Genomic DNA, 26,041 nt, shown 5'->3' on the forward strand with positions numbered 1-26,041 from the left:
ATGTTTTTGATGAACTTGATAGCTTTGAGGATTATAGGTCAGGTGTTTTTACAGTCAGTGTACTTTGAAATTTTCATGCCACTTGTGAGATTAAACCACTTTCTTTTCATATATTTGAGATCATTTGTATTTCCATTTCCAGGAACTAAGAGTTCATGCTCATACGCACTATGCTATATCCCTCTCTTGATTCAGTCTAATTAAAATGTTCGCAGTCATGAATATATATGGAATTCTGAGTCTCAGGAAGTGAGTGTCTTGTAAGCTTCTGTTACAAGAGGAGAACCATTATTGCAAGTGATGTCGTCAAACTTCTGGCTGCATTGGTGGATTGACCCTCTGGTTGACCCTACTGAAAACAGCAGGTAAGCTGGTTAGTAAGTCTTTGGAAGCAAAAACATGATGAATAGGGAAACATTTGAGAGAAATTGAAGGCGCCAGGATTTGGTTATACCGAATGAGAGGGTCAAGAAGTCAAAGGTGACTTCTCGGTTTATGAGCTGGGTATTTGGGGTGTTTCCTTTAACCTCTACAAGAAATTCAAGAGAAATATTTGAACAATTTGCAACCTATCGGTTATTCAATACTTCCTTTCCCTTCCCCTTTCTTTAGCTCTGTGCTACTACAATTCCCAGAGCTCTGCACTCCAGCATAGTCTGCTGCGGGTCGGCCGCACAGAGTTCTGGGACTTGAAGTCCGCGGTCTATTTACCCAAGTTAGAGATAAGGGCCTGTGGAAACATGAAAAGGTAAGGTCTTGTCTGAGAGCAGGCGACGAAGGGAGCTCTGTTTTACCTTTTAACTTAAAATGGCTCTTATTACTTTGTGTTTGGGGTTTGTCACATTCTCTGGGTGCGGTTTCGTGGGAGAGAGAAGACAAAGGAGGAGGATGTAGGGGAGACAGGCTAGGCGGGCCTGTGGGGCAAAGTTGAGGAAGGGCCGCTGCCGCCGCTGCCGGTTCCCATAGGTATGCCCTTCCAACCCAGGCCTCTAAGCCACGGCACGGGCACAGGGAGCTGGACGGATGCTGTTGCTTCTTCCTATTGCACTTGGACCCCCTCAGGTAAAAGGGTCTTGGCCAACTGATATCTACCGCGTGAGAAACCCAGGCCAGCTCCAACCCCCTCCCTCCACCTTATTGTCAGAAAGGGGACCAAAGTGGGCCCTTTATTTACAGTGTTTGTGTATTAAAGAAGATGCGCTCAGCCCCCCGCCCCTCCCGGGCATGTAGCGTTTTCAAATCTTAAAGTAAGTGATACTTTGTTTCTACAAATTTAGGAGGTAAGTGCAAAATCGATTTAGGGTCAGGAAAAGGAAGGCAGTGCTATGAACAGTTCCCCCTACTGGTTTTGCAGGAAATGGCAGCTTTAAATTACCGGGTCATTGTTGAAAGCCTGAGCTTCCCAATAGTACACAAGCCTTTTTAAAGTATCCTTACTAAATTAGTTTTGCATTCATTCTGCAAGGAGGATAATCGCTCTGGCATAGGGGGGTGTGTTTAAAATTCTTACTGATACTATGCTCTCCTGCACTGTCACTTTCTGCATCTTTTAGAAAACTGGTTCTTATTTTCCCTGCCTCAAAATGACTTACTAAAAATATTTCTTATGATATATCTCATACATGTAAAATAATGTATATATAAACTTTAAATAATAATAATAGCTTCATACCCAGTACAAGCTTTAGACCTGGAATAGTAGCAGTACCTTAGAAGGCCCCAGTGTGCCCCATGCCATTGCTTCTCTCTCCCCCATGAGAGGACCACTATCCAGAATTTTGTACTGATCATTCTCTTGCTTTAAAACCACCTTGGAATTTATCCCTAAACAAAATGTTGCTCCTTTTATTCATTTTTAACTTTACATAAGTTGACACATATTGTATACGTTTTTCTGTGACTTGCTTTTTATTACTCAACATTTCTTTTTGAGATGCATGATATATTTAGCTATGGTTTATTCATCTCAAAGCCACTTTAAACTTAGTAAGAAGTTTCTGAATTCTAAGTAATAACTAAAACTTAAGATACTTAAAAGGGATTTTTTCTAAAACCCTGGGCCTAAGTATATTTTAACATATCCCAAAATAGGTATAAGTCTTTCTAGAGCATGGAAATCTTGGTTATAATTATGAGGGATATTTTCCCTAGGTCCCAGTAATAAAGAGCTACTTTGTAAGGAAAGTATTTTAATATTTATTTTCCTCATGGAGTTAGCTCAGTTTTTTGTCTTTTATAATCTGTTGTTGCCTACTTAAGTGGTTCCTCTATTTCTTTATACTCTAAGTGTTTTCAGTTATTTATGGTGAGTTTGCTCATGTTAGCATTACCTAGATTTCTACACAATAGTACCTAGGCTATAAAATGTTATGACCCCTTCACATTTGTTTCAATGCTTTGGAGATCTCCTTTGGAGATCTTTTTCACAGCTCAAGATCCTGACACTACAGATGACTTGATATTTCGTGTTCAGTCTGAGACTTATCTGTGCAACGGTTCTCTCATATCTATCTCCCTTTCCTTTTAGGCAATATCACTTATACTGTCACCTGGGACTCATTATGTCCTTCATTATGTCTTCGAGTATTTCCTGGAACTTCACGCTAGTGTTTCAATTGTAATAGGTAGTTGACTCAACACAGCTAAAACAATACTGATGTTCCCTTTCCAAACCATTTATTTCATGTGGAGCTTCCTTTTTCCTTCTTTGGTACCATAGTTCACTCAGTTTCACAGCTTGAAATCTTGAACTTATCTTTTACTTCTCTTTGATCCCTACCTTCAAAAGGCCTCTCTCATCTAGCTCTTCATTTATGTCCACTATTAGCACTTCAATTTGGACTTTCTTCACCTTATCCTTGATAAATCGAATAGTTTTTTAGCTATAGTTCTTCCGATTTTTTTCCTACAAACCCATAAGGTATATTACAACCACATTCTTTTTCCTAAACCATCACTTGTACCATGTCACTTAACTATGTAATAAATTACTTTCTAATACCTATACATTAAGGTCCAGGCCCCTTAGTTGGTATATTTAAGGCCATTTGCAATCTGAGTCTAATTATCCCTGTAATGCCAGCTAAATTAAAATTTCCATTATCCCCCAGAACATCTCATATTTGTTCTCCCTCTTCTTTCCTTCATTTATCCTTCTAGCTCCCAATTATATCTTACTTCTGTGAACTCCTACTAATTTGACATATGCTTCTTTGTATTGTCATTCTTTGCCCCTCTTTTCCTTTTCCTCTCCCCTCCTCTGCCCTCCCCTCTCCTCTCCTTTCTCCCACTCCCCTCTCTGCCAGGCACATGCACACAAGACACACACACACATATATTCTATCTCCCCAAATAAGTTGGAAACTCCTTGAGGATAGGGACTATGTCTTGAATATCTTTGACTCCATCAGTACCTTACAGTGTGCTGTATGCAAGTAGGTACTTAATAAATGTTTGCATAATGATTAATAAAAGGCAATGAATTATTAGAGAAGGGTCTTTGAACAAATGAGATCACCAAAGGTAGATAACATAGGTAAAAAATGTATTTTGAGATTTCACGGTCTTGTCTACTTTCTGTATTTATCCCTGTATCTATTCCAGGGTAAACAGCTGTGTGAAAAGCGATGAACACGTCCTGGAAGAGTTGGAAACAGAAGGGGAGAGGCAGCTGAAAAGCCTCCTTCAGCATCAACTTGATACCTCTGTGTCCATTGAGGAGTAAGTATTGATTTTGTAAACAAGTTAAGTATAGATTCTCACCTCCATGTGATATCTCTTAGAGCCTGGATGGAACACCCCTCTCCTATCCCCCTTTCCTTGGTGCACTTCTACATATTAGGAGGGTTTTGCTTCTGTGTTTCTTCCTCTACAAATTCCCCCATATTCCACTAAGTACCTTTCCTACGTCTTCCTCTAACACATGTAGCACTTACAACCCAATACTGTCATTGTCTGGTTACTTAATCTCTCCTTCCACTATTCTTCCACAAAAGCAGAAACCATTTTTATCTTTTTTTACTGTTAAATCCTCAGCCCCCAATATAGTGTCTGGTGCATGGTAGGTACTCAATAAATAAATATTTGACTCAGTTCTATATTAGTCCTGGGTGAGGGCACTATTCGTATAGTTGTAGTGGTGCTTCAGCCTAGCAATAGGACATGAAAGACAAATTGCCTGAGTTTCACTGTGCCTCTTTTAATAGTGAGCCCCATTTCTGTGGATTGTGGGTAACCTGAAGATGGTCTTACTCTTTTCCTTCTTGGTTTGCAGATGTGTATCTAAGAAAGAGAGCTTTGCTCCTGGTACTATGTACAAGCCTTTTGGGAAGGAAGCAGCCGGGACTATGACTTTGACCCAGTTTCAAACACTACATGAGAAGGACCAGGAAACTGCTTCTCTCAGGGAACTAGGGCTCAATGAAACAGAAATCTTAATCTGGAAGAGCCATGTTTCAGGTGAAAAGGTGAGTGGAGCAATTGTTTTCTGGACAATGAAGAGCAATATCTCTTCACTTCACACTGAGAATCTTTTTATTTTTAGTTCTCTCAAAACTAAGTTTTGAGTCTGAATCTTCTTTGGTTTGTAGGATAGGGGCCTAAGAAAAAGAGAAGCTATTCCTTGACTTTTTAGCTACCACACTGATAAATGCTCATTTCTGGGCTCTGGTCATCTTCTTCCTTACTTGAGGCATCAGACCATCCCTTTTATGGGTGTGTCCTCTATAATATATGCCCCCTCATTTCTCTGGTTTCAGAGGACAAGACTGAGGGCAACCCCTGAAGCAATACAGAACTGTGTTCAAGATATTGAAGAAAGGATCTCAGAGCATCAGCGCATCCTTTGCCTGCCACAGAGGTTTGCAAAGAGCAAACAGCTGTCCCGACGAGAAATGGAAATAGAAAAGTCTTTATTTCAGGGAACTGATCGTCACTCCTTCCTTAAGGCTCTTTATTACCAAGGTGTGTGATTGCCACTGACTTTGATATGTTCTTTCACTGAGAGAGATTTACCATCAGGGCATTATATATGAAGAGTTAGTGAAGGGGGTAGGAGAAAGACAAACTATCATTACTCTTGAAGAATGTGTAGTCATGTATTTAATTGCTATTTGTAGACGTGTGAATAAAATGCCCAGGGAGCACAGAATATAGAATATATAAGCCTAGTTGGGGGAGTCAAGAATTGACATTTGTACTAAGTCTTAAATGGATTAACAGGCATTTGTCAGGTTAACAAGGGGAACAGGGCATTACAGATAACAGGTGAATAGGAACAGGATTGAAAAAGGAGCTAGTGGGTCTCCGGAACAATAAAAAGTTCAGTGTGGCAGGCAGTATAAGACTTAGCAGGGAATTACAGATGACACTGGAAAGGTAAGTGAGGCTAGGTTGTAAAAGGTCTTTAGACTAAACTATAAATTCACGTAATATATATATATAGAGAGAGAGAGATGGTCTTTGTCTTAACCAGAAAGAATGAGTTTAACAGACCAGTTTTGCTAGGCACTGGGGAAGGTGCACAAAGTTTAAGAAATGGTTCCAGACTTTGCACCAATTACAGCGATTTGAGAGAAACATGACATTTTAGTAACAATTTAGTAACAATGCTAGATACAGTTGTTAAGTGCTGTAGGAGTTCAGAGGAAGGAAAGGTTACTATGTATTGCCATGACTGAAGAAGGCCTCTTGGAGGAGGTAAGATTTAAATGTTCCTTTAATACTACCTATTATTTAGGAAGCAGAGGGAAAAAGCATTTCAGTTGCTGCAGATGTTGTGAGCACTATGGCATATTCATGGGTGTTGTGATAGCGGAGGCAGCTAAATTTTTTTACCTTTTCTTTGGTGGGCAGTATAGACCTATACAAAGTTAGTTATTCAGTTAGTTTGGATACGCTTAAAGGTTTTTGAGCCAGGAGTAACATGAGAGAAACAGTATATGAAAATGATTACTCTGGTGACCAAGAAATAAAGGGTGGCACAAAAGTATAGGTTTACAGTTGTTTTGATGGAAAATAATATAATAATTAATAAAGAATAATGAATATAGAATGAACTACATGTTTCACATACTCACAACTTTAAACCTACTTTGGTCCTACCCTGTATGATGAGAGAAAGGAAGAGATGGAAGCAGGGGAAATGATTTAGGAGGTAACACAGTCGCTTAGGCATGAAGATATGGACTAGAATGATGGCAAGGGAAGCAGAAAGAGAGGTAGCTATGATTGTAAGAGACATTACAGAGGAAGAATTGGTAAAACTCGTTGCGTGAGACTCAAGGAGGAATATGTCAAAGGCAATCCAGATATTTCAAGGCTGTGTGACTTAATAGTTGTCGACATTAAGAAAGTTTTATGGGAAAATTTTGAGGAAAAGGATGAGTTTGATTTTAAACATGTTGGATTTGTGAGAATGGCAGGATCATTAAATGCAAATATCAAAGAGGCAGTTGGAAATGCAACAGTTGAAGCTCAGGAAAGAGAGGTCAGAACTAGATCTACAGAATTAGGAATCATCTGTGCTTAGATGAGAGGTAAAGCCATGAGAGTGAATGAATGATTTGTCAGAGACCATAGATCTGGAAGAGCAGCGGTGAAAGAAGGGCAAGAACAAATGAATAGGCTTTTGTAGAGACACATTACAGCGTACCGATTAAGAACATGTGTTTTGGAGGTAGACTCCTGGGAAAATTCTGGTTCCCATTTACTAGCTATAAGATTTTGGGCATGTTACCACTCTGTGCTTCAGTTCTTCATTTGTAAAATGAGAATATATTAATAGTAGCTATATATTAGGATTGTTAGGAGGATTGAGGTAATACATGTAAATCACTTAGAGCAATGCCTGGTATTTGGGGGTGGGCGGGTGGTATATGAATCTGTTCTGTTTCCTATCTTTGAAACTCCTTGCTTTAAACCTTCACAGCATACCACAAAAAGACAAGTGCAGACAAGTACATGACCTCAATGAAGAGGAAGATAAAATTAGGCACAAAAGGCAAGTCGAGAGTTTTCTTACAGTGTTAGATTTAGGAATGTAACCTAGGGTCCCAGACTTCGAAGTTGAGTACTTAGTTAATTTCATATCCAGTATATGACAATGTTTACTAGGAAATGATCCAGAGGAAGCAATTATCCTGGTATAGAATATTAATGAAAGGAGCTAGTAGAAGTTGTAGAACTTTTACATTTAGTACTGTTGATTTTTCTTTATACTTTTAAGTTTATTGTACCAGGCATAAAATAACCTTAATGTTTTTGAGATCTATTTCACAACTAATTTTGAATAATTTTATTAATCAGTAAAGCAGAACTATTAATGATAATGATGATGATGGCATAATAGCTAATATTTTATTTTTGAAATGAACTTACAATACAATTGCCTGATTTTTTTATGGTACACAATTCTGTGAATTTTAACTCATGTAGATTCATGTAATCACCACCACAGTCAGGATAGAGAACAGCTCCATCACCCTAAAACTTCCTTATACTGTCCATCAGTAGTCACCCCAGCTCCACTCATAATCTCTAGCAATCACTGATCTGTTTTCCATCACTGTAGTTTTATCTTTTATAGAATGTCATATAAATGGAATCATATGATATGTAATCTTTTGAGAGTGGCTTCTTTCATTCAGCATAATGCCTTTGAGATTCATCCAAGCTGTGCGTATCAAAGAGTTCATTCATTTTGCTAAGTAGTGTTCCATTGTATGGATGTTCCAAAGTTTGTTTATCCATTCACCCATAGATGTGTATTTGAGCTATTTTCAGGTTATAATGATTCTGAATAATACTTATATGAACATCCTTGTACAGGCTTTTGTGTGAACATAAAACTTTTATTTCTCTAAGGTAAATATCTAGGAGTGGGATTACTGGGTCATATGGTAAGTGTTCAACTTTATAAGAAACTGCCAAACCATTTTCCAGAGTGGCTGAATCATTTTGTATTTTCACCAGCAATGTATGAGAGTACACTTGCTTTACATCTTTGTCAGCATTTGGTATTGTTGGTATTTTAGTTATTCAAGTAGCTGTGAAGTGGTATTTCATTGTAGTTTTGATTTGCATTTTCTTAGTGGCTAATGATGTTGGACATCTTTTCATATGCTATTTGCCATCCTTATATCTTGTTTGCTAAAGTGTCCAAATCTTTTGCTGTTTTTTAATTGGGTTGCTTATTTTCTTCCTGATGACTTTTGAGAGTTCTTTGTTCTAACTACAATTCTTTGTTGGATATCTGATTTGCAAATATTTATCCCAGTGTGTAGCTTGTCTTTTCATGCTTTTAACTGCATCTTTTGCAGAACAGATTTTTTTATTGTGGTAAAATATAGCTAACTAAAATTCACCATTTTAACCATTTTTAAAAGTTCAGTTCTATGGCATAAAGCACATTCACAATGTTGTGTGATCGTCACCACCATCCATCTACACAATTTTTTTCATCTTCCCAAACTGAAACTCTACCCATTAAACAGTAATTCCCCATTCCTCCTCCCCCTCCATCCAGGCAACCACCATTCTACTTTCCATCTCTATGAATTTGACTCTAGGTATCTCATACATGTGGGATCATACACTGTTTGTCCTTTTGTGTCTGGCTTATTTCACTTAGCATAATGTCCTCAACGTTATTCATGTTGTAGCATGTGTCAGAATCTCCTTCCTTTTATAAAAATATATATTTATTTATTTTTAGAGAGAGGTAAGGGAAGGAGAAAAAAAGAGGGAGAAAAACATTGATGTGCGAGAGAAACATCGATTGGTTGCTTCTCATACGCATTACCAGGCATGTGCCCTGACGGGGAATCAAACTAGGAACCTTTTGGTTTGCAGAACAACACCCAACCAACTGAGCCACACTGATCAGGGTGAACCCTTTTTAAGGTTGAATAATATTCCATTGTATAGATACATCACATTTTTTAAGATCCATTCATCTGTCTAAATAGACACTTGGTTGCTTTTACCATTTAGCTATTGTGAATAATGCTCTTATGAACCCGGATGTACAAATATCTGTTTGAGTCCCTGCTTTCAGTTCTTTTGGGTATATATTCAGAAGTAGAATTGATCAATCATATAGTAATTCTATGTTTAATCTTTTGAGTAAATACCATACTGGTTTCCATAGAGCTATACCATTTTACATACCCACCAGTGATGAACAAGGATTCCAATTTCTCCATACCTTTGCCAACACTTGTTTTCTTCTGTTATTTTTTATAAAGCCATCCTAATGGAGTGAAGTGGTATTTCCCTGTAGTTTCGATTTGCATTTCCCTAATGACTAGTGATATTGAGCATCTTTTTATGTGCTTTTTGGCCATTTGTATATCTTTGGGGAAATGTCTAATTAAGTCCTTTGCTGTTTTTTTTAATGGGTTTTTTGTTTATTTGCTCTTGGGTTGTGGGAGTTCTTTATGTATTCTGGATATTCATCCCTTATCAGATATATGATTTGCCAGTATTTTCTCATATTCTATGGGTTGCCTTCTCATTCTGGTGATAGTGCCCTTTGATGCACAGAAGTTTTTATTTTTGATGAAGTCCACTTTCTCAATCTTTTATTTTGTTACTGGTGTTTTTGCTGTCATGTCCAATAAATCACTACCATATCTAATGTCATAAAGCTTTTCTCCTATATTATCTTCTGAGAGTTTTACAGTTTTAGGTCTTACATTGAAGTCTTTAGTCCATTTTGAGTTACTTTTTTGTGTAGGGTATAATGCTCCAACTTCATTTTTTAAATGTTGGTGTTTAGTTTTTTCAGTACTACTTTTGGAAAGACTGTCCTTCTCCACTGAATGGACTTAGCATCCTCTCTGAGAATCATATGACCGTTAATACAAGAGGTTCTCCATTCTATTCCATTGGTGTAGTCATATATGTATGTGTTTATGCAAGTGCCACATTGTTTTAATTACTGCAGATTTGTAGTAAGTTTTGAAATCAGTAAATGTAACAATTTTGATGCAGACTCTGGCCAGCAGGGTCTTTGTGTTGTGGATATGATGAACAAATTCACACAGACTACAGAAGTCCTGTGGAGAAAAAGGGACGGTACAGGTACTCTCTTAAAATGAGAGTCCTATGGTGGCTTGTCTTAAGGGGAGAGCGCCCCGACCCTTGCCTGGACAGGCTTTTATTGTTTCTCTTGGGTCTTATTATCTATTACGTAGAATGTTGTTGTCTACATTTTAGGTACAATCAAGGAAATGAAAATGACAAATGCAGAAGGGAAAGGTGGCGAGCTGATTACACTCTCTCCTTGGGAAAGTTTATACAGGGCTTGGAAATTACCTTAAAGATAGGCAATAAACATCTACTGTTTCAGACCAGGGCGAGGGAGTTTTAGCAAGAGCAAGCCAAAACAGTCTGTATGCTTTTTCTGGGCCTGGTTCCCATAGGAAAACTGGTCTGAGGGTCTGGCTCCTGCCCACCACTTTGTTCCTGTCAGCTTTCCAGTGCAGGGCTGAGACACATTCACCATTTTCAGACAAACCTCTTCCCTACAATTCCCCACCCCCCCCCCTTTTTTTTTAGTTAGGACTGTGTGGTGGGGCCCACAAGACTTGATACTTGCTGGCCTCTTACATGACCCTGGGCAAATAATTTGCAAATGCATTGAAATACACAAAGAATTAGTGGAATCAGTAAACAACCAGCTGCTCCAAGGACCCTCAGTCTCAGGTTGAGTCTATCAAACCAATTTTTCTGGATTTAGGCAGATGAGATTATCATAGAGTGTTTAAAAAATCTGCTTAGTGAAGCATTGAATGTCCTGCAACTGCTGGTGTAATTCCATTGGCAATTTATTAATTCATCCCTTTAAATTGGTAGAAAAAAAGCTCCTCCTTGGCAGTGTTGAATATTGCTCCAGGAGTATTGCTCCAGGGCTGGAGTTCCACTGGAGTGGGGTGACACACAGTTTGGAGAAACCAGGATCACAGGTCAGCTGTTGACGGGTCACTAGCATATCCGGGCACTTGCTGATCCAGTTGAGGGCTGATTCAACTACAGAAAAGCAAGTCAGGATCTCTTGATCAATCTGGGCCTTTTGAAACATGTCTAAGGTGGAACTGGTTAAGAAAATATCAACAGCATGAGCAGTTTGAAGTGAATCAATGAGGGCAGTGGTTGCCATGGCAGCAGTAGCTGCGGCAACTATAGCAGAGACAATGAATACAATTAGGGTGCCAACAAACCATTGAGTAATAATGAGACGAGTAAGGCAGGTGGCATATATGGAACCAGCAGGAACATGCAAAGAATAAATTTTCATCGATTCATTATAAAAAACCTGGGCTGTCCCTGAAGTTGCTAAAAATAGATAGGGTTGAGAAGTACAAATTGTGACCCAGTTCTCTTTTGGAGGGCTAACCTGGTAGAAACATCCTAAAACATTTTCAGGGTCATAGTCAAATTTTATATACAGGTGTTTTCTACCAATAAAAGGCAAGCCCATTTTCTAAGAGTTACAATGCCAAGGGCTAGTGTGGTTGGGAGAAACAATTCTGATAATAGGTGCCCTGGTACCTGCCCCTCCCACCACATATTGGTATATAGATATTGAGGCTGAGCCAGAACTATTGTTGTGCCATGCTCAGCCAGTACCTTCCAATTAGCTCCCCAGTTCTCTACTACAGAAGGAGTTTTGGGGAGGAGAGCAATGGTGGCATTTGGTCCTCTGTACAAAGATCAAGAGACTGAGTCTTTATGGCTAGTGTCTAAGGTACAAAGAGGGACTGGAGGGGGATTGAGAGTATGATAAATCCCCTCATGGGTACACAGGCTGACAGTAGTTACCATGGAAAGCTGATAGTAATTACTGTACTGCTCTTTGCAGTGTAAAGTTGCTCCTTTAAAGGAAAGCACAAAGTGTCAGTAAGAACAGAAAAACAAACTGGTAAATACTCAGTAACATAAACTGTATTTTTTGGCACTGGTATCCACTGCTTGTTTTCTTCTAGTGGGCCATCAGGGGGCATCCATACTCCTCCAGTCCACTAAGTGTCATTAGTGGAAAAGGGAGGTTCAACATTCCATCAGGTATGCAACTTAAATACTAGTGGATCAGTAATGTGGGCCCAATAGATATAAGAGGAATTAACCTCAGTAGCTAGGCCCTGCTCCCCAGGGCAAAGTATAATGGCAGTTAAAATCAAAGTTTTAGCTGAATTGGCTGACAGCACTGCTAAGTAAGCAATAAACCTGTTTTCAGGGGTGTCTTCCACTTTAGTTTCAGCAAGAATATCCTCAGCTCGAGCATTAAGAGCCTTAATATCCCCCCATGGGGTGGAGACACGTCTAAAGGGAGTATTATGGGGCATTGAAAAGTTGTTCCTCTCCACAAGAGGCCTCAGTCCCCATCATCGGGGCAGCTCCTATCCTCCCTCGTCAGCGGGCCCAGACTTGTGTATGACATTGAGGGTGTCTGTTCTCCTTCTGTTTGTTCAGTGTCAGCTGGGCCATCTGGTCTGTCAGCTGATCGGTTTTCATCTCCAGGTAGCAGAGCTTGATGTCTGTTTTGTTTATGATAAGGCTTCACCCTTTTAGCTGGGAGCCAGACAGGACCTGTAGGGATGGAAACACACATATACCCTCTTCCCCATGTTAAGAGATCTACAGGGCCCTGCCATCTCCCAGCGAATCTCCATATAAAACCTGAGGGTAAGATGACTTTGGCTTTTTCTTTTTTTTTTAAATATATTTTATTGATTATACCATTACAGTTGTTCTATTCCCCCCTTCATTCCCCTCCACCTGCACACTCCCTCCCCCACCATTCTCCCCCCTTAGTTTATAACCACGTGTCTCAAGTTCTTTAGATTCTATATTTCCCCCACTATTCTTGCCCTCCCCCCTATCTATTTTCTACCTACTGTCTATGCTATTTTCTGTACCTTCTCCCCCCTTCTCCTCCTCCCACTCCCCTGTTGCTAACCCTCCATGTGTTCTTCATTTCTATGGTTCCACTCCTGATCTAGCTGTCCTCTTGGTTTGCTTTTGTTTTAGGTGTGGTTGTTAATAACTGTGAGTTTGCTGTCCTTTCTCTGTTCATATTTTTCATCTTCTTTTTCTTATGTAAGTCCCTTTAGCATTTCATATAATAAGGGCTTGGTGATGATGAACTCCTTGAACTTGACCTTATCTGAGAAGCACTTTATCTGTCCTTCCATTCTAAATGAAAGCTTTGCTGGATAAAGCAATCTTGGCTGTAGGTCTTTGGATTTCATGACTTGGAATACTTCTTTCCAGCCCCTTCTTGCCTGTAAGGTCTCTTTTGAGAAATCCGCTGACAGTCTGATGGGTACTCCTTTGTAGGTGACTGTCCCCTTATCTCTTGCTGCTTCTAGGATTCTCTCCTTCATTTTAGTCTTGGCTAATGTAATGATGATGTGCCTTGGTGTGTTCCTTCTTGGGTCCAACTTCTTTGGGACTCTCTGAGCTTCCTGGATTTCCTGGAAGTCTATCTCCTTTGCCAGACTGGGGAAGTTCTCCTTTATTATTTGTTCAAATAAATTTCCCGCTCGTGGCTGTTTCTTTCCCCCTTCTGGTACACCTATAATCCGGATGTTGGAACATTTAAAGACGTCTTGGAGGTTCCTAAGCCTCTCCTCATTGTTTTGAATTCTCATTTCTTCATTCCTTTCTGGTTGGATGTTTCGTTCTTCTAAATATGTACTCAATTGAAGTACAGAGCAATTCAGCACAATTTAGAAAATTATAGGTAAAAATAGCTAACATAATCAGATTTTGGGGGGTGCACTCATGACTCCCCCTTTTTTGTTTTTTAAAAAGATTTTTAAAGGTATGATGTGCCCATTCAACAATTGCCTGACCGGTTGAACTATAAGGTATTCCTGTTTTATGTTGGATATTCCAATGCTAAAGAAAAACCTGAGTAGAATGGGCAAGGTATCCAGGACCATTATCAGTTTTAATTTGCTGAGGCCATTTTGAATGACTAAAGGCCTCAAACCAATGGGCTTGTATATTTGTAGCAGATTCCCCTATTAAAGCTGATGCATGTAGGGCACCAGAGTCAGTATCAATAAAAATATGCATGTATTTGAATTTTCCAAAGGAAGTGTAATGAATGACATACGTTCATTACATTCATTCTCATTTGAGAACTTAGTCCTTGAGGATTAACTCCCATAGATGGAGATTCCTTGGTAAGGGCTTGAGAGTCAGGGCATTCTTTAATAAATTGCTTGGCTTGGGAATGGGTAATATGGAATTGTCTTCAAAGTGCCTGGCTGTTTTGATGAAAAAACTGATAGGAAGCTGCAGCCGCCTGGAAGGTAATAAGGACACTAAGGCATCTGCCTTCTTTTTACCATCCACCAGGGGGCCAGGCAGGCGTGAGTGGGATCAAATATGAGTAATGAAGAGGGGATATTCTCACTTGTCAAGGAGAGACTGTAAAGTCAGAAATAAGTTAAGCAGATTTGGGTCAATTGAAGTCTTAATTAATGCCTGATCTAAATGCTGAATAGTATAAACAGTATATCCAGAGTCGCAAACTATATTTAAAGCTTCCTTAGGCCATTGCCACAGGGCCATAATTGCAGCAAAAAGTTCGATCCTCTGAGTAGAGGAATGTCCAGAGGATACAGAGTTTTTCTAGCTATTGCCTTCTTTCCAGGCAACAGAAGCCCATCCATTTTTTCTGGACCAATCAAGAAATAGAGTTCTTGCTTGTGTTATTAGTATTGGGCTGATTTTTTTTCTGCTAGTCTTATCTAAAGGAATGAAATGTTTTGAAGCAATCTGTCTGAGGGTACTCTGACAGAAAATTAATTTCTAGTCCTCCTACAAAGTCAGCTATGGCACACTGAAATTCTAAAGACTGAGTTGTTAATTTTTGTAAATAGACCTGAGTTAAAGGAATGTGAATAAAGTCAGGGTCATATCCAAATAACTGCTGTGTTCACTCACGTCTTTTTATAATGAGATGGCACAATGCAGTTACATAGGTGGTAATGGTGTGTTGTGACTGATGAGATAGAAAAAGCCACTCTATCATAGTTAAATGAGGTGACAATTGTCCTATAAAACCAGTCAGGGTGCTAAAGTTGGGAGGTAGAAAAGCTGGACAGGAAACTGCTTTAATTCTAGTTAGTTGTCACTGCTGAATATGTTTATTTATTATAGTTAATTCTTGTAGGGCCTCAGAGGACAGTTTTCTGGGGGAATTAAGATCCAGGTCCCCTTTAAGGGCATTAAATAACTGAGTTAATTGTTGGGTAGGTATTCCAAGGCTGGGTCACACCCAGTTGATTGCTCCTAGGAGTTGTTGGAGTCCACTGAGAGTTAAATCTTTAGGTGGATTAATTTGAAGGACTTGAGGCTGGATTGCCCTATTAAAAAGGATATAGCCTAAATATTTCTAAGGCTCTGATGCTGGATTTTTTTCAGCATTTTTGACCCTTGACTATAAAGGGGAAAGCTGAAAGAGCATCTAAATCCTCCGCTTCTGCTGCCTGCCAAAGGCATTGTCTCAGAGCCCTGACAGGGTATCTGTCTGAATTTCCTGGCTTTTCCCCCTCACATTCTGTGAGGAGGAGTGCTCCCAGAATTGAAATAAAGAGTGACGGCTATGAGGAAGGTTCTCTAGTAGGGCTGTAGGCAGAATTCTCATGGCTAGTTCTTCTGCTACATCATATATGACTTTCTCCTCTGAGCTAGACTTCGCATCCTCCTCTGTAACTAGCTCTATTTTCTTAGCCCATATGGGCATGAGAGCAGTCCTGACTAGTCCCCAAGTTACTAAGTTATAAACTTTGATAGGAAACCCACTATCGTGCAGAGATTTTAATTTGTCACCTGCCTTTCCCCAAACCTCAATATCTAAGGTTTCCTTGTCAGGAAAAGCAGGGTAATGTTCCTTTATAGTTTGTAAAAGCTGGATGAGATGCTGTTCTTTTACCTCACATCCTGCTCCCGAGAGGAGGTGCTGTAACACTCGCAGGTAAACTTCCTGCTCTTCAGACAAAATAGAGCCCATTCTTGTTGTTAGAATGCTTCTTTTTTACTTTTGATTTCTGTCCTTTTAGACTCCGCTGCCTAAACTGAACTCTAGCTAATTAGCTATTGGGGAATATAGTGTGGCGGGTCGAAATGTGCTGTTGGTGGAAGACAGTCAGGGAGGGCTGCCTTGCATCCAGAGTACCCTAACCTTTCTTATAGGTTTCAAGTTTTTTCCCCCATGCATTTAAGACTGTGAGAGGGGCTCGAACTGCTGGGTGACCAACCTTTATATTGCACTCTCTGACCAGGCTGAGAGTCAAATTACCGTGATTGGAATTCCCTGTGAGGCCCCTGCACGTGTTGGGTATTGACGTCAGACACCTCCACAAGGCCCTATTCACATAGGAAGGCCTAAAATCTCAAGCTGGAGGTAGAAATGTGGTGCTCAGCAAGAAGCTGAGACATTAATAAATAACCCTATAACTAACACTGAGTCCTAAAAAGCAATCTTCAGAGTCCGGTTGAAACCAAAACACACATTTAGTATGTGCTCTTCTGTTTACAGATGGACAGAGAGAAAAGGCAAAATCAAAAGGGCCGCAAGAGGCAGCTTTTAAAGAAAGAATGCACTGAGGTGCTTATAAATAGTTCTGTCATTACCTGTTATTATTAAAGCTAATTGAAAGGAAAAGTCATTGCTCTCTCTCCCAAGCCTAAAACCTGATTGGGGATTATGCCACAGGGATGGGCTTGTGAGTGCTTTTACAGTGTGCCTTTCATTGTGTGGACTTTTGTTTGCACTTGGCAGGAAACCTGGTGTTCTCTCCCAGTCCACATCCTAGTTTATCCTCTCACGGGTGTCTTTCAGCAGAGAGTGCCCTTGTGGCTCTTAACTACCCGACCCATGCCCATGAAAAGCAGCAATTGCCAGAGAGAGAGCAAGGCTTCTGCTTACTAAAGAAAGTGTGGTTGCAAGAGAAAGCGCCCTTGGGGGAAAAATCCCCCTTTTCTCTGAAATCCAACACACTCTACTGCTTTTCCAATAGAGAGTTTGGTGTTGTCACCCTTACCTGGGCCTATGTGTGCACTCCAACCAAGTTGGTGTGTGGTTCACAACTTCGGATCATAGACCTGGGTCCCTGTTTCTGGTGCAAGGTGTTAATACTCAAGCCAACAGGGTCTTTGTGTTGTGGATATGATGAACAAATTCACACAGACTACAGAAGTCCTGTGGAGAAAAAGGGACGGTACAGGTACTCTCTTAAAATGAGAGTCCTATGGTGGCTTGTCTTAAGGGGAGAGCGCCCCGACCCTTGCCTGGACAGGCTTTTATTGTTTCTCTTGGGTCTTATTATCTATTACGTAGAATGTTGTTGTCTACATTTTAGGTACAATCAAGGAAATGAAAATGACAAATGCAGAAGGGAAAGGTGGCGAGCTGATTACACTCTCTCCTTGGGAAAGTTTATACAGGGCTTGGAAATTACCTTAAAGATAGGCAATAAACATCTACTGTTTCAGACCAGGGCGAGGGAGTTTTAGCAAGAGCAAGCCAAAACAGTCTGTATGCTTTTTCTGGGCCTGGTTCCCATAGGAAAACTGGTCTGAGGGTCTGGCTCCTGCCCACCACTTTGTTCCTGTCAGCTTTCCAGTGCAGGGCTGAGACACATTCACCATTTTCAGACAAACCTCTTCCCTACAATTCCCCACCCCCCCCCCTTTTTTTTTAGTTAGGACTGTGTGGTGGGGCCCACAAGACTTGATACTTGCTGGCCTCTTACATGACCCTGGGCAAATAATTTGCAAATGCATTGAAATACACAAAGAATTAGTGGAATCAGTAAACAACCAGCTGCTCCAAGGACCCTCAGTCTCAGGTTGAGTCTATCAAACCAATTTTTCTGGATTTAGGCAGATGAGATTATCATAGAGTGTTTAAAAAATCTGCTTAGTGAAGCATTGAATGTCCTGCAACTGCTGGTGTAATTCCATTGGCAATTTATTAATTCATCCCTTTAAATTGGTAGAAAAAAAGCTCCTCCTTGGCAGTGTTGAATATTGCTCCAGGAGTATTGCTCCAGGGCTGGAGTTCCACTGGAGTGGGGTGACACACAGTTTGGAGAAACCAGGATCACAGGTCAGCTGTTGACGGGTCACTAGCATATCCGGGCACTTGCTGATCCAGTTGAGGGCTGATTCAACTACAGAAAAGCAAGTCAGGATCTCTTGATCAATCTGGGCCTTTTGAAACATGTCTAAGGTGGAACTGGTTAAGAAAATATCAACAGCATGAGCAGTTTGAAGTGAATCAATGAGGGCAGTGGTTGCCATGGCAGCAGTAGCTGCGGCAACTATAGCAGAGACAATGAATACAATTAGGGTGCCAACAAACCATTGAGTAATAATGAGACGAGTAAGGCAGGTGGCATATATGGAACCAGCAGGAACATGCAAAGAATAAATTTTCATCGATTCATTATAAAAAACCTGGGCTGTCCCTGAAGTTGCTAAAAATAGATAGGGTTGAGAAGTACAAATTGTGACCCAGTTCTCTTTTGGAGGGCTAACCTGGTAGAAACATCCTAAAACATTTTCAGGGTCATAGTCAAATTTTATATACAGGTGTTTTCTACCAATAAAAGGCAAGCCCATTTTCTAAGAGTTACAATGCCAAGGGCTAGTGTGGTTGGGAGAAACAATTCTGATAATAGGTGCCCTGGTACCTGCCCCTCCCACCACATATTGGTATATAGATATTGAGGCTGAGCCAGAACTATTGTTGTGCCATGCTCAGCCAGTACCTTCCAATTAGCTCCCCAGTTCTCTACTACAGAAGGAGTTTTGGGGAGGAGAGCAATGGTGGCATTTGGTCCTCTGTACAAAGATCAAGAGACTGAGTCTTTATGGCTAGTGTCTAAGGTACAAAGAGGGACTGGAGGGGGATTGAGAGTATGATAAATCCCCTCATGGGTACACAGGCTGACAGTAGTTACCATGGAAAGCTGATAGTAATTACTGTACTGCTCTTTGCAGTGTAAAGTTGCTCCTTTAAAGGAAAGCACAAAGTGTCAGTAAGAACAGAAAAACAAACTGGTAAATACTCAGTAACATAAACTGTATTTTTTGGCACTGGTATCCACTGCTTGTTTTCTTCTAGTGGGCCATCAGGGGGCATCCATACTCCTCCAGTCCACTAAGTGTCATTAGTGGAAAAGGGAGGTTCAACATTCCATCAGGTATGCAACTTAAATACTAGTGGATCAGTAATGTGGGCCCAATAGATATAAGAGGAATTAACCTCAGTAGCTAGGCCCTGCTCCCCAGGGCAAAGTATAATGGCAGTTAAAATCAAAGTTTTAGCTGAATTGGCTGACAGCACTGCTAAGTAAGCAATAAACCTGTTTTCAGGGGTGTCTTCCACTTTAGTTTCAGCAAGAATATCCTCAGCTCGAGCATTAAGAGCCTTAATATCCCCCCATGGGGTGGAGACACGTCTAAAGGGAGTATTATGGGGCATTGAAAAGTTGTTCCTCTCCACAAGAGGCCTCAGTCCCCATCATCGGGGCAGCTCCTATCCTCCCTCGTCAGCGGGCCCAGACTTGTGTATGACATTGAGGGTGTCTGTTCTCCTTCTGTTTGTTCAGTGTCAGCTGGGCCATCTGGTCTGTCAGCTGATCGGTTTTCATCTCCAGGTAGCAGAGCTTGATGTCTGTTTTGTTTATGATAAGGCTTCACCCTTTTAGCTGGGAGCCAGACAGGACCTGTAGGGATGGAAACACACATATACCCTCTTCCCCATGTTAAGAGATCTACAGGGCCCTGCCATCTCCCAGCGAATCTCCATATAAAACCTGAGGGTAAGATGACTTTGGCTTTTTCTTTTTTTTTTAAATATATTTTATTGATTATACCATTACAGTTGTTCTATTCCCCCCTTCATTCCCCTCCACCTGCACACTCCCTCCCCCACCATTCTCCCCCCTTAGTTTATAACCACGTGTCTCAAGTTCTTTAGATTCTATATTTCCCCCACTATTCTTGCCCTCCCCCCTATCTATTTTCTACCTACTGTCTATGCTATTTTCTGTACCTTCTCCCCCCTTCTCCTCCTCCCACTCCCCTGTTGCTAACCCTCCATGTGTTCTTCATTTCTATGGTTCCACTCCTGATCTAGCTGTCCTCTTGGTTTGCTTTTGTTTTAGGTGTGGTTGTTAATAACTGTGAGTTTGCTGTCCTTTCTCTGTTCATATTTTTCATCTTCTTTTTCTTATGTAAGTCCCTTTAGCATTTCATATAATAAGGGCTTGGTGATGATGAACTCCTTGAACTTGACCTTATCTGAGAAGCACTTTATCTGTCCTTCCATTCTAAATGAAAGCTTTGCTGGATAAAGCAATCTTGGCTGTAGGTCTTTGGATTTCATGACTTGGAATACTTCTTTCCAGCCCCTTCTTGCCTGTAAGGTCTCTTTTGAGAAATCCGCTGACAGTCTGATGGGTACTCCTTTGTAGGTGACTGTCCCCTTATCNAGCTAGCTTATTCCACTCAGTATAATGCATTCCAGTTCCATCCATGCCGTTGTAAGGGATAGAAGCTCCTTCTTTCTTTCTGCTGCATAGAATTCCATTGTGTAAATGTACCATAGTTTTTCGATCCATTCATTAACTGATAAACACACAGGTTGCTTCAAGCAGTTGGCTATTGTAAATTGTGCTGCTATGAACATTGGAGTGCATAGGTAATTTTGCATTGGTGTTTCAGGGTTCTTGGGGTATAATCCTAGCTGTGGAATTGCTGAGTCAAAAGGCAGATCAATTTTTAGTTTTTTGAGAAAATTCCAAACTGTTTTCCATAGGGGATGCACCACTTTGCAATACCACCAAAAGTGCACCAGGGTTCCCTTTTCTCCACAACTTCTCCAACACTTGTTTGTTGCTTTGTTTATGATGGCCATTCTGACCAGTGTGAAGTGGTATCTCATTGTGGTTTTAATTTGCATCTCTCTGATAGCTAGTGATATTGAGCATTTTTTCATGTGTCTCTGGATGCTCTGCATGTCCTTTTTAGAGAAGTGTCCATTCAAGTCCTTTACCCATTTTTAATTGGGTTGCTTATTTTCTTAAAGTGGAATATTGTAAGTTCTTTGTGTATTATGGAGATTAAACCCTTGTCTGAGGTATCTATCACTGGCAAATATGTTTTCCCATACAGTTGGTTGCCTTTTTATTTTAATACTGTTTTCTTTAGCCGTGCAGAAGCTTTTTACTTTGGTGAGATCCCATTAATTTACCCTTTCCTTTATGTGCCTTGCTCTAGGGGGACATATCAGTAAAAATGTTGCTGCACAAAATAAATGAGATTTTCCTGCCTATGTTCTCCTCTAACACTTTAATGGTGTTATGGCTTATATTTAAGTCTTTTATCCACCTTGAATTTATTTTGGTGTATGGTGTAAGTTGGTGCTCAAGTTTCATCTTTTTGCACATAGCTATCCAGTTCTCCCAACACCATTTGTTGAAGATGGTATCTTGATTCCATTTTATGTTGCTGCCTACTTTCTCAAATATTAATTGCCCATAGAGACTTGGGTTTATTTCTGGGCTCTCTGTTTCATTGGTCTGTATGTCTGTTTTTATGCCAGTACCAGGCTGTTTTGATTACAGTGGCCTTGTAATACAGTTTGGCATCAGGTATTGTGATCTCTCCTGCTTTTCTCTTCTTTCTCAAAATTTCAGCTGCTATTCTGGGCCTTTTATAGTTCCATATAAATTTTTGAAGTTTTTGCTCTCTGTCTGTGGAATATGCCATTGGTACTTTAATAAGTATTGCATTGAATCTGTAAATTGCTTGGGGTAGTATGGACATTTTGATGATGTTAATTCTTCCAATCCATGAACACGGTATACGGTTCTGTTTGTTTGTATCTTCCTTGATTTCTTTCTTCAATTTTGTGTAGTTTTCTGCATACAGGTCTTCTACTTCTTTGGTTAGGTTTATTCCTAGGTATCTTAATTTTCTTTTTGCTGTATCAAATGGGATTTCTTTCTTGATTTCTGCTTGTGTTGTTTCATTGTAGTACATAAAAATGCCTTTGATTTCTGAATATTCACTTTGTATCCTTCTGTTTTGCCAAATTCATTTATTAGGTCGAGCAGTTTTTGGGTGGAGTCTATAGCATTTTCTGTGTACATTATCATATCATCTGTAAACAATGACAGTTTTGTTTCTTCCTTTCCAATTTGGACGCCTTTTATTTCCTTTTCTTGTCTGATTGCTGTGGCTAGGACTTCCAAAACTATATTGAACAGAAGTGGTAAAAGTGGACAACCTTGTCTTGTTACTGATCTTAGTGGAAAAGGTTTTAATTTTGCTCATTGAGTATGATGTTGGCTGTAGGTCTCATATATGGCCTTTATTTAAGAATGCTCCCTCTATTCCCACTGTGCTGAGTGTTTTTATCATAAATGGGTGCTGTACCTTATCAAATGCTTTTTCCTCATCTATTGATATGATCAAGTGATTTTTTTCTTTGCTTTTGTTTATGCGATATATTACATTTACTGCTTTGTGAATATTGAACCATCCCTTGGATGAATCCCACTTGGACATGGTGTATGATCTTTTTAATGTATTGTTGGATGCGGTTTGCCAATAATTTATTAAGGATTTTAGCATCTATGTTCATCAGCAACATTGGCCTGATGTTTTCTTTCCTTGTTGTGTCTTTTTCTGGTTTGGAGAATAGGATGATGTTGGCTTCAGAAAAAGATTTTGGGTGTCTTCCATTGTTTTGAATTTTTTGAAATAGTCTGTGAAGGATTGGCGTTAGCTCAGTCTTAAATGTTTTGTAGAATTCCCCCACGAAACCATGTGGTCCAGGGCTTTTGTGTGTCAGTAGTATTTTGATCACTGCTTCAATTTCTTCTGCTGTTATTGGTCTGTTCAGGCTTTCTGCTTCTTCTACATTGAGTTTAGGAAGATTATATTTTTCTAGAAATTTGTCCATTTCACCTAGGTTTTCAGATTTCTTGGCATATACTTCTTCACAGTACTTTCTCACAATCTTTTTTATTTCTGTGGCGTCAATTGTAATCTCTCCTCTTTCATTTCTGATTGTGTTTATTTGGGTCCTCCCTCTTTTTTTTCTTGATGAGCCTGCTTAAAGGCTTGTCGATTTCATTTATCTTTTCAAAAACCAGATCCTGGATTTACTGATCCTTATAATTGTACTTTTAGTCTCTATGCCATTTAATTCTGCTCTGATCTTGCTTATTTCCTTCCTTCTACTTGCTTTGGCCTGTCTTTGTTGTTTTTCCTTGAGTTCTTGTAGGCGTAGAGGTAGGTTGTTTCTTTGAAATGTTTCTATCTTTTTTAGGTAGGCCTGTCTTACTATGAACTTCCCTCTCAGGACTGCTTTCTCTGTGCCCATAAATTTTGGGTTGTCGTGCGTTCATTTTTTTCTTTCCAGAAACTTTGATTTCTTCCCTAATTTCATTCTTGACCCATTCTTTGTTTAATCGCATGCTATTCAATCTTCATGATTTTGAGTGTTTTGGGTATTTTCCCTTGGATTTGGTTTGCAGTTTCAATCCCTTGTGGTCGGAGAAAATTATTGGTGTGGTTTCCATTTTCTTGAATTTGTTGAGGCTTATTTTCTGTGCCATCATGTTTGGTGTATCTTTGAAAATGTTCTGTGTGCATTTGAAAAGAATGTGTGTTTAGCTTGTTTGGGGTGAAGGGCTCTATATATATCAGTTAAGTCCATTTCCTCTGTGGCTTATTTCAGTGCCACAATATCTTTGTTTATATTTTATTTAAAAGATCTGTCCATTTTTGACAGTGGAGTGTTAAAATCCCCTAAGATAATTGTGTTGCTTTCAAAATCTTTCTTGAAATCTTCTAAGATTTCCTTTATGTATTTTTGTGCTCCTACATTGGGTTCATATATATTTACAATGTTTATGTCTTCTTGGTGGATTCTTCCCTTGATTATTATGAAGTGACCTTCTGGATCTCTCTTTATGGCCCATTTTTTAAAGTCTATTTCGTCTGATATGAATATTGCTACCCCAGCTTTTTTTTTTCTTATTCATTTGCTTGGAAAATTTGTTTCCAGCCCTTCACTTTCAATCTGTGTAGGTCTTTTGTCCCGAGGTGGGTCTCTTGTAGGCAGCAAATGTGTGGGTCATGCTTTCTTATCCATTCAGCTATTCTATGTCTTTTGATTGGAGCATTTAATCCATTTACGTTTAAGGTTATTATTGATAGGTACTTATTCATCGTCATTTTTATACCTGTGCTTCTCATTGTCTGTCTCTTTGTCTTCCTTTTCTTGAAGGAGACCTTTTATTATTTCTTGCAGAGGTGGCTTGGTTGAGGTTTATTCTTTTAGACTTCTTTTGTCTTGGAAGCTCTTTATTTGTCCTATCTTGATTGAGAGCCTTGCTCGGTAAAGTATCCTTGGTTGCAGGGCTCTGGTTCTCATGACTTGGAATATTTCTTGCCATCTCGTCTGGCTTGCAGCGTTTACATTGAGAAATCAGTTGCTAACTTTATCGGTGTTCCCTTGTATGTTATTTCATTTTTCTCCCTTGCTGCCTTTAACATTCTCTCTTTGTCTTGTAATTTTGCCAATTTTTTAATAATATGTCTTGAAGTGGGACTCTTTGAGTTCCTCTTGATTGGGACTCTTTGTGTTTCCTGGATTTGTGTGACTCTTTTTCTCTCTTGAAATTAGGGAAGTTTTCCATCATTACTTTTTTAAATAGGTTTTCTATCCCTTTCTCTTCTTCTCCTTCTAGTATCCCTATTATTCGGATATTATTACGTTTCATATATTCTGTATTTCTCTTAATCCCTCTTCATTGTTTCTGCGGCTCTTTTCCTTTTCTTCCTCTTTCTGTGAGTTTTTTTCTACTTTGTCCTCCAACTCACTGATTCGATCATCTGCTTCATGTATCCTGCTTTTAATTCCTTCTGTGTTCTTCAGTTCAGAAATTGTATTCTTTATTTCCTCTTGGTCCGTGCTGATAGTTTCTCTTCCCTTTTACATGTTGATATAATTTGCAGTGAGTTCATTGTAGTTTTCCTTTAGTTTCTGGTAATTTGCTCTGAGCTCATGGAGTTTCCTGGTAACCATTGCTTTGAACTCAATACCTGATAGTTGACTTTCCTCTATTTCAGTTAGCATTCTTTCTTAGGTTTCCTCCTTTCTTTTCATTTGAAACATTCTTGAAAACAAGATTGCTTCTTTGTTTTCCCATTTTTTTGAGCATCTTCTTGTTTGCCTCTGCTTCTTAAATTCATCTGTTATGGCTCCCTGGGTTTATGCTGTCAATTTCTGTGGTAGAATACCTGTAAGATTCAGTGGTGCAGTCTCCTTTGGGTATCCTAGTGTTCACTGCTTCCACCTACTTTTTTTGTGATCGGTAGGAGGGGTAAGGCAAAATGGTTTGTGACAGCAAAAGAGTATTCTATGCTGTTTTCAGTAGCAGCTGGTAAATAAGAGACAGGAGATCTTTTGTCTATGTATAGTGGTAACCGTGACATTCCACCCAACTAGGCACTTTTTAGAAAGGACGGAAAGAAGATAAGACTCTTGTTTGGGATGAAAGGATCTAGAAAGCAGAGAGGTTGTGGGAGGTCAGATTTTGTGGTAACGTGAAAATAAAGGCTAGTAAACAGATGTAGTGTGTGAGCAAATAGAGTTAACCACTACGTAAATAGAATTCAGGAAACTGAAGTGGTCTAAGATCTGAGAGGGACGTTGTGTAGTATATGCAATAGTATGGAACAGCTATTATTTACAATAATATTAGAGCAACAGTCATATGACAGAATCTATGACATCTAGATACCAAGAATAAGGAGTATTGGATCTTCAGTAGTGTGCTAATGGAACACAGGTGATTTGAAGGATAGTAAATTAGCAATACACTGTGGAAGAGAGAACAGGGAAAACCTATCAAATGATACATTATAACCAGCTAAGCAAAGAAGACTAAGCAGAAAGAAGAGGAATACAAAAATATTCAAATAAAAGATGTAA

General features: G+C 39.6%; 1 protein-coding gene across 2 annotated transcripts in view; it reads left to right on the forward strand.

Annotated features, from left to right (window-relative positions):
- Nucleotides 1–253: 253 nt before the first annotated feature.
- Nucleotides 254–26,041, forward strand: part of RBM41 (RNA binding motif protein 41) — a 120,018-nt gene continuing 94,230 nt past the window's right edge. The window contains exons 1-4 of one of the 2 annotated variants that reach the window (XM_037067664.1): nucleotides 254–365; nucleotides 3,604–3,720; nucleotides 4,274–4,466; nucleotides 4,758–4,962. In XM_037067664.1, the coding sequence (XP_036923559.1) occupies nucleotides 301–365; nucleotides 3,604–3,720; nucleotides 4,274–4,466; nucleotides 4,758–4,962 (580 nt within the window). In that variant the 5' untranslated portion in view covers nucleotides 254–300. Of the gene's footprint in view, nucleotides 366–702; nucleotides 749–3,603; nucleotides 3,721–4,273; nucleotides 4,467–4,757; nucleotides 4,963–26,041 lie in introns of those variants that run through there. The other variant, XM_037067666.1, reaches the window with a different exon arrangement.

Source organism: Sturnira hondurensis, unplaced genomic scaffold (genome assembly GCF_014824575.4).
Source record: "Sturnira hondurensis isolate 20B ecotype Veracruz unplaced genomic scaffold, ASM1482457v3 Scaffold0017394, whole genome shotgun sequence".
In the NCBI taxonomy this organism is placed as follows: domain Eukaryota; kingdom Metazoa; phylum Chordata; class Mammalia; order Chiroptera; family Phyllostomidae; genus Sturnira; species Sturnira hondurensis.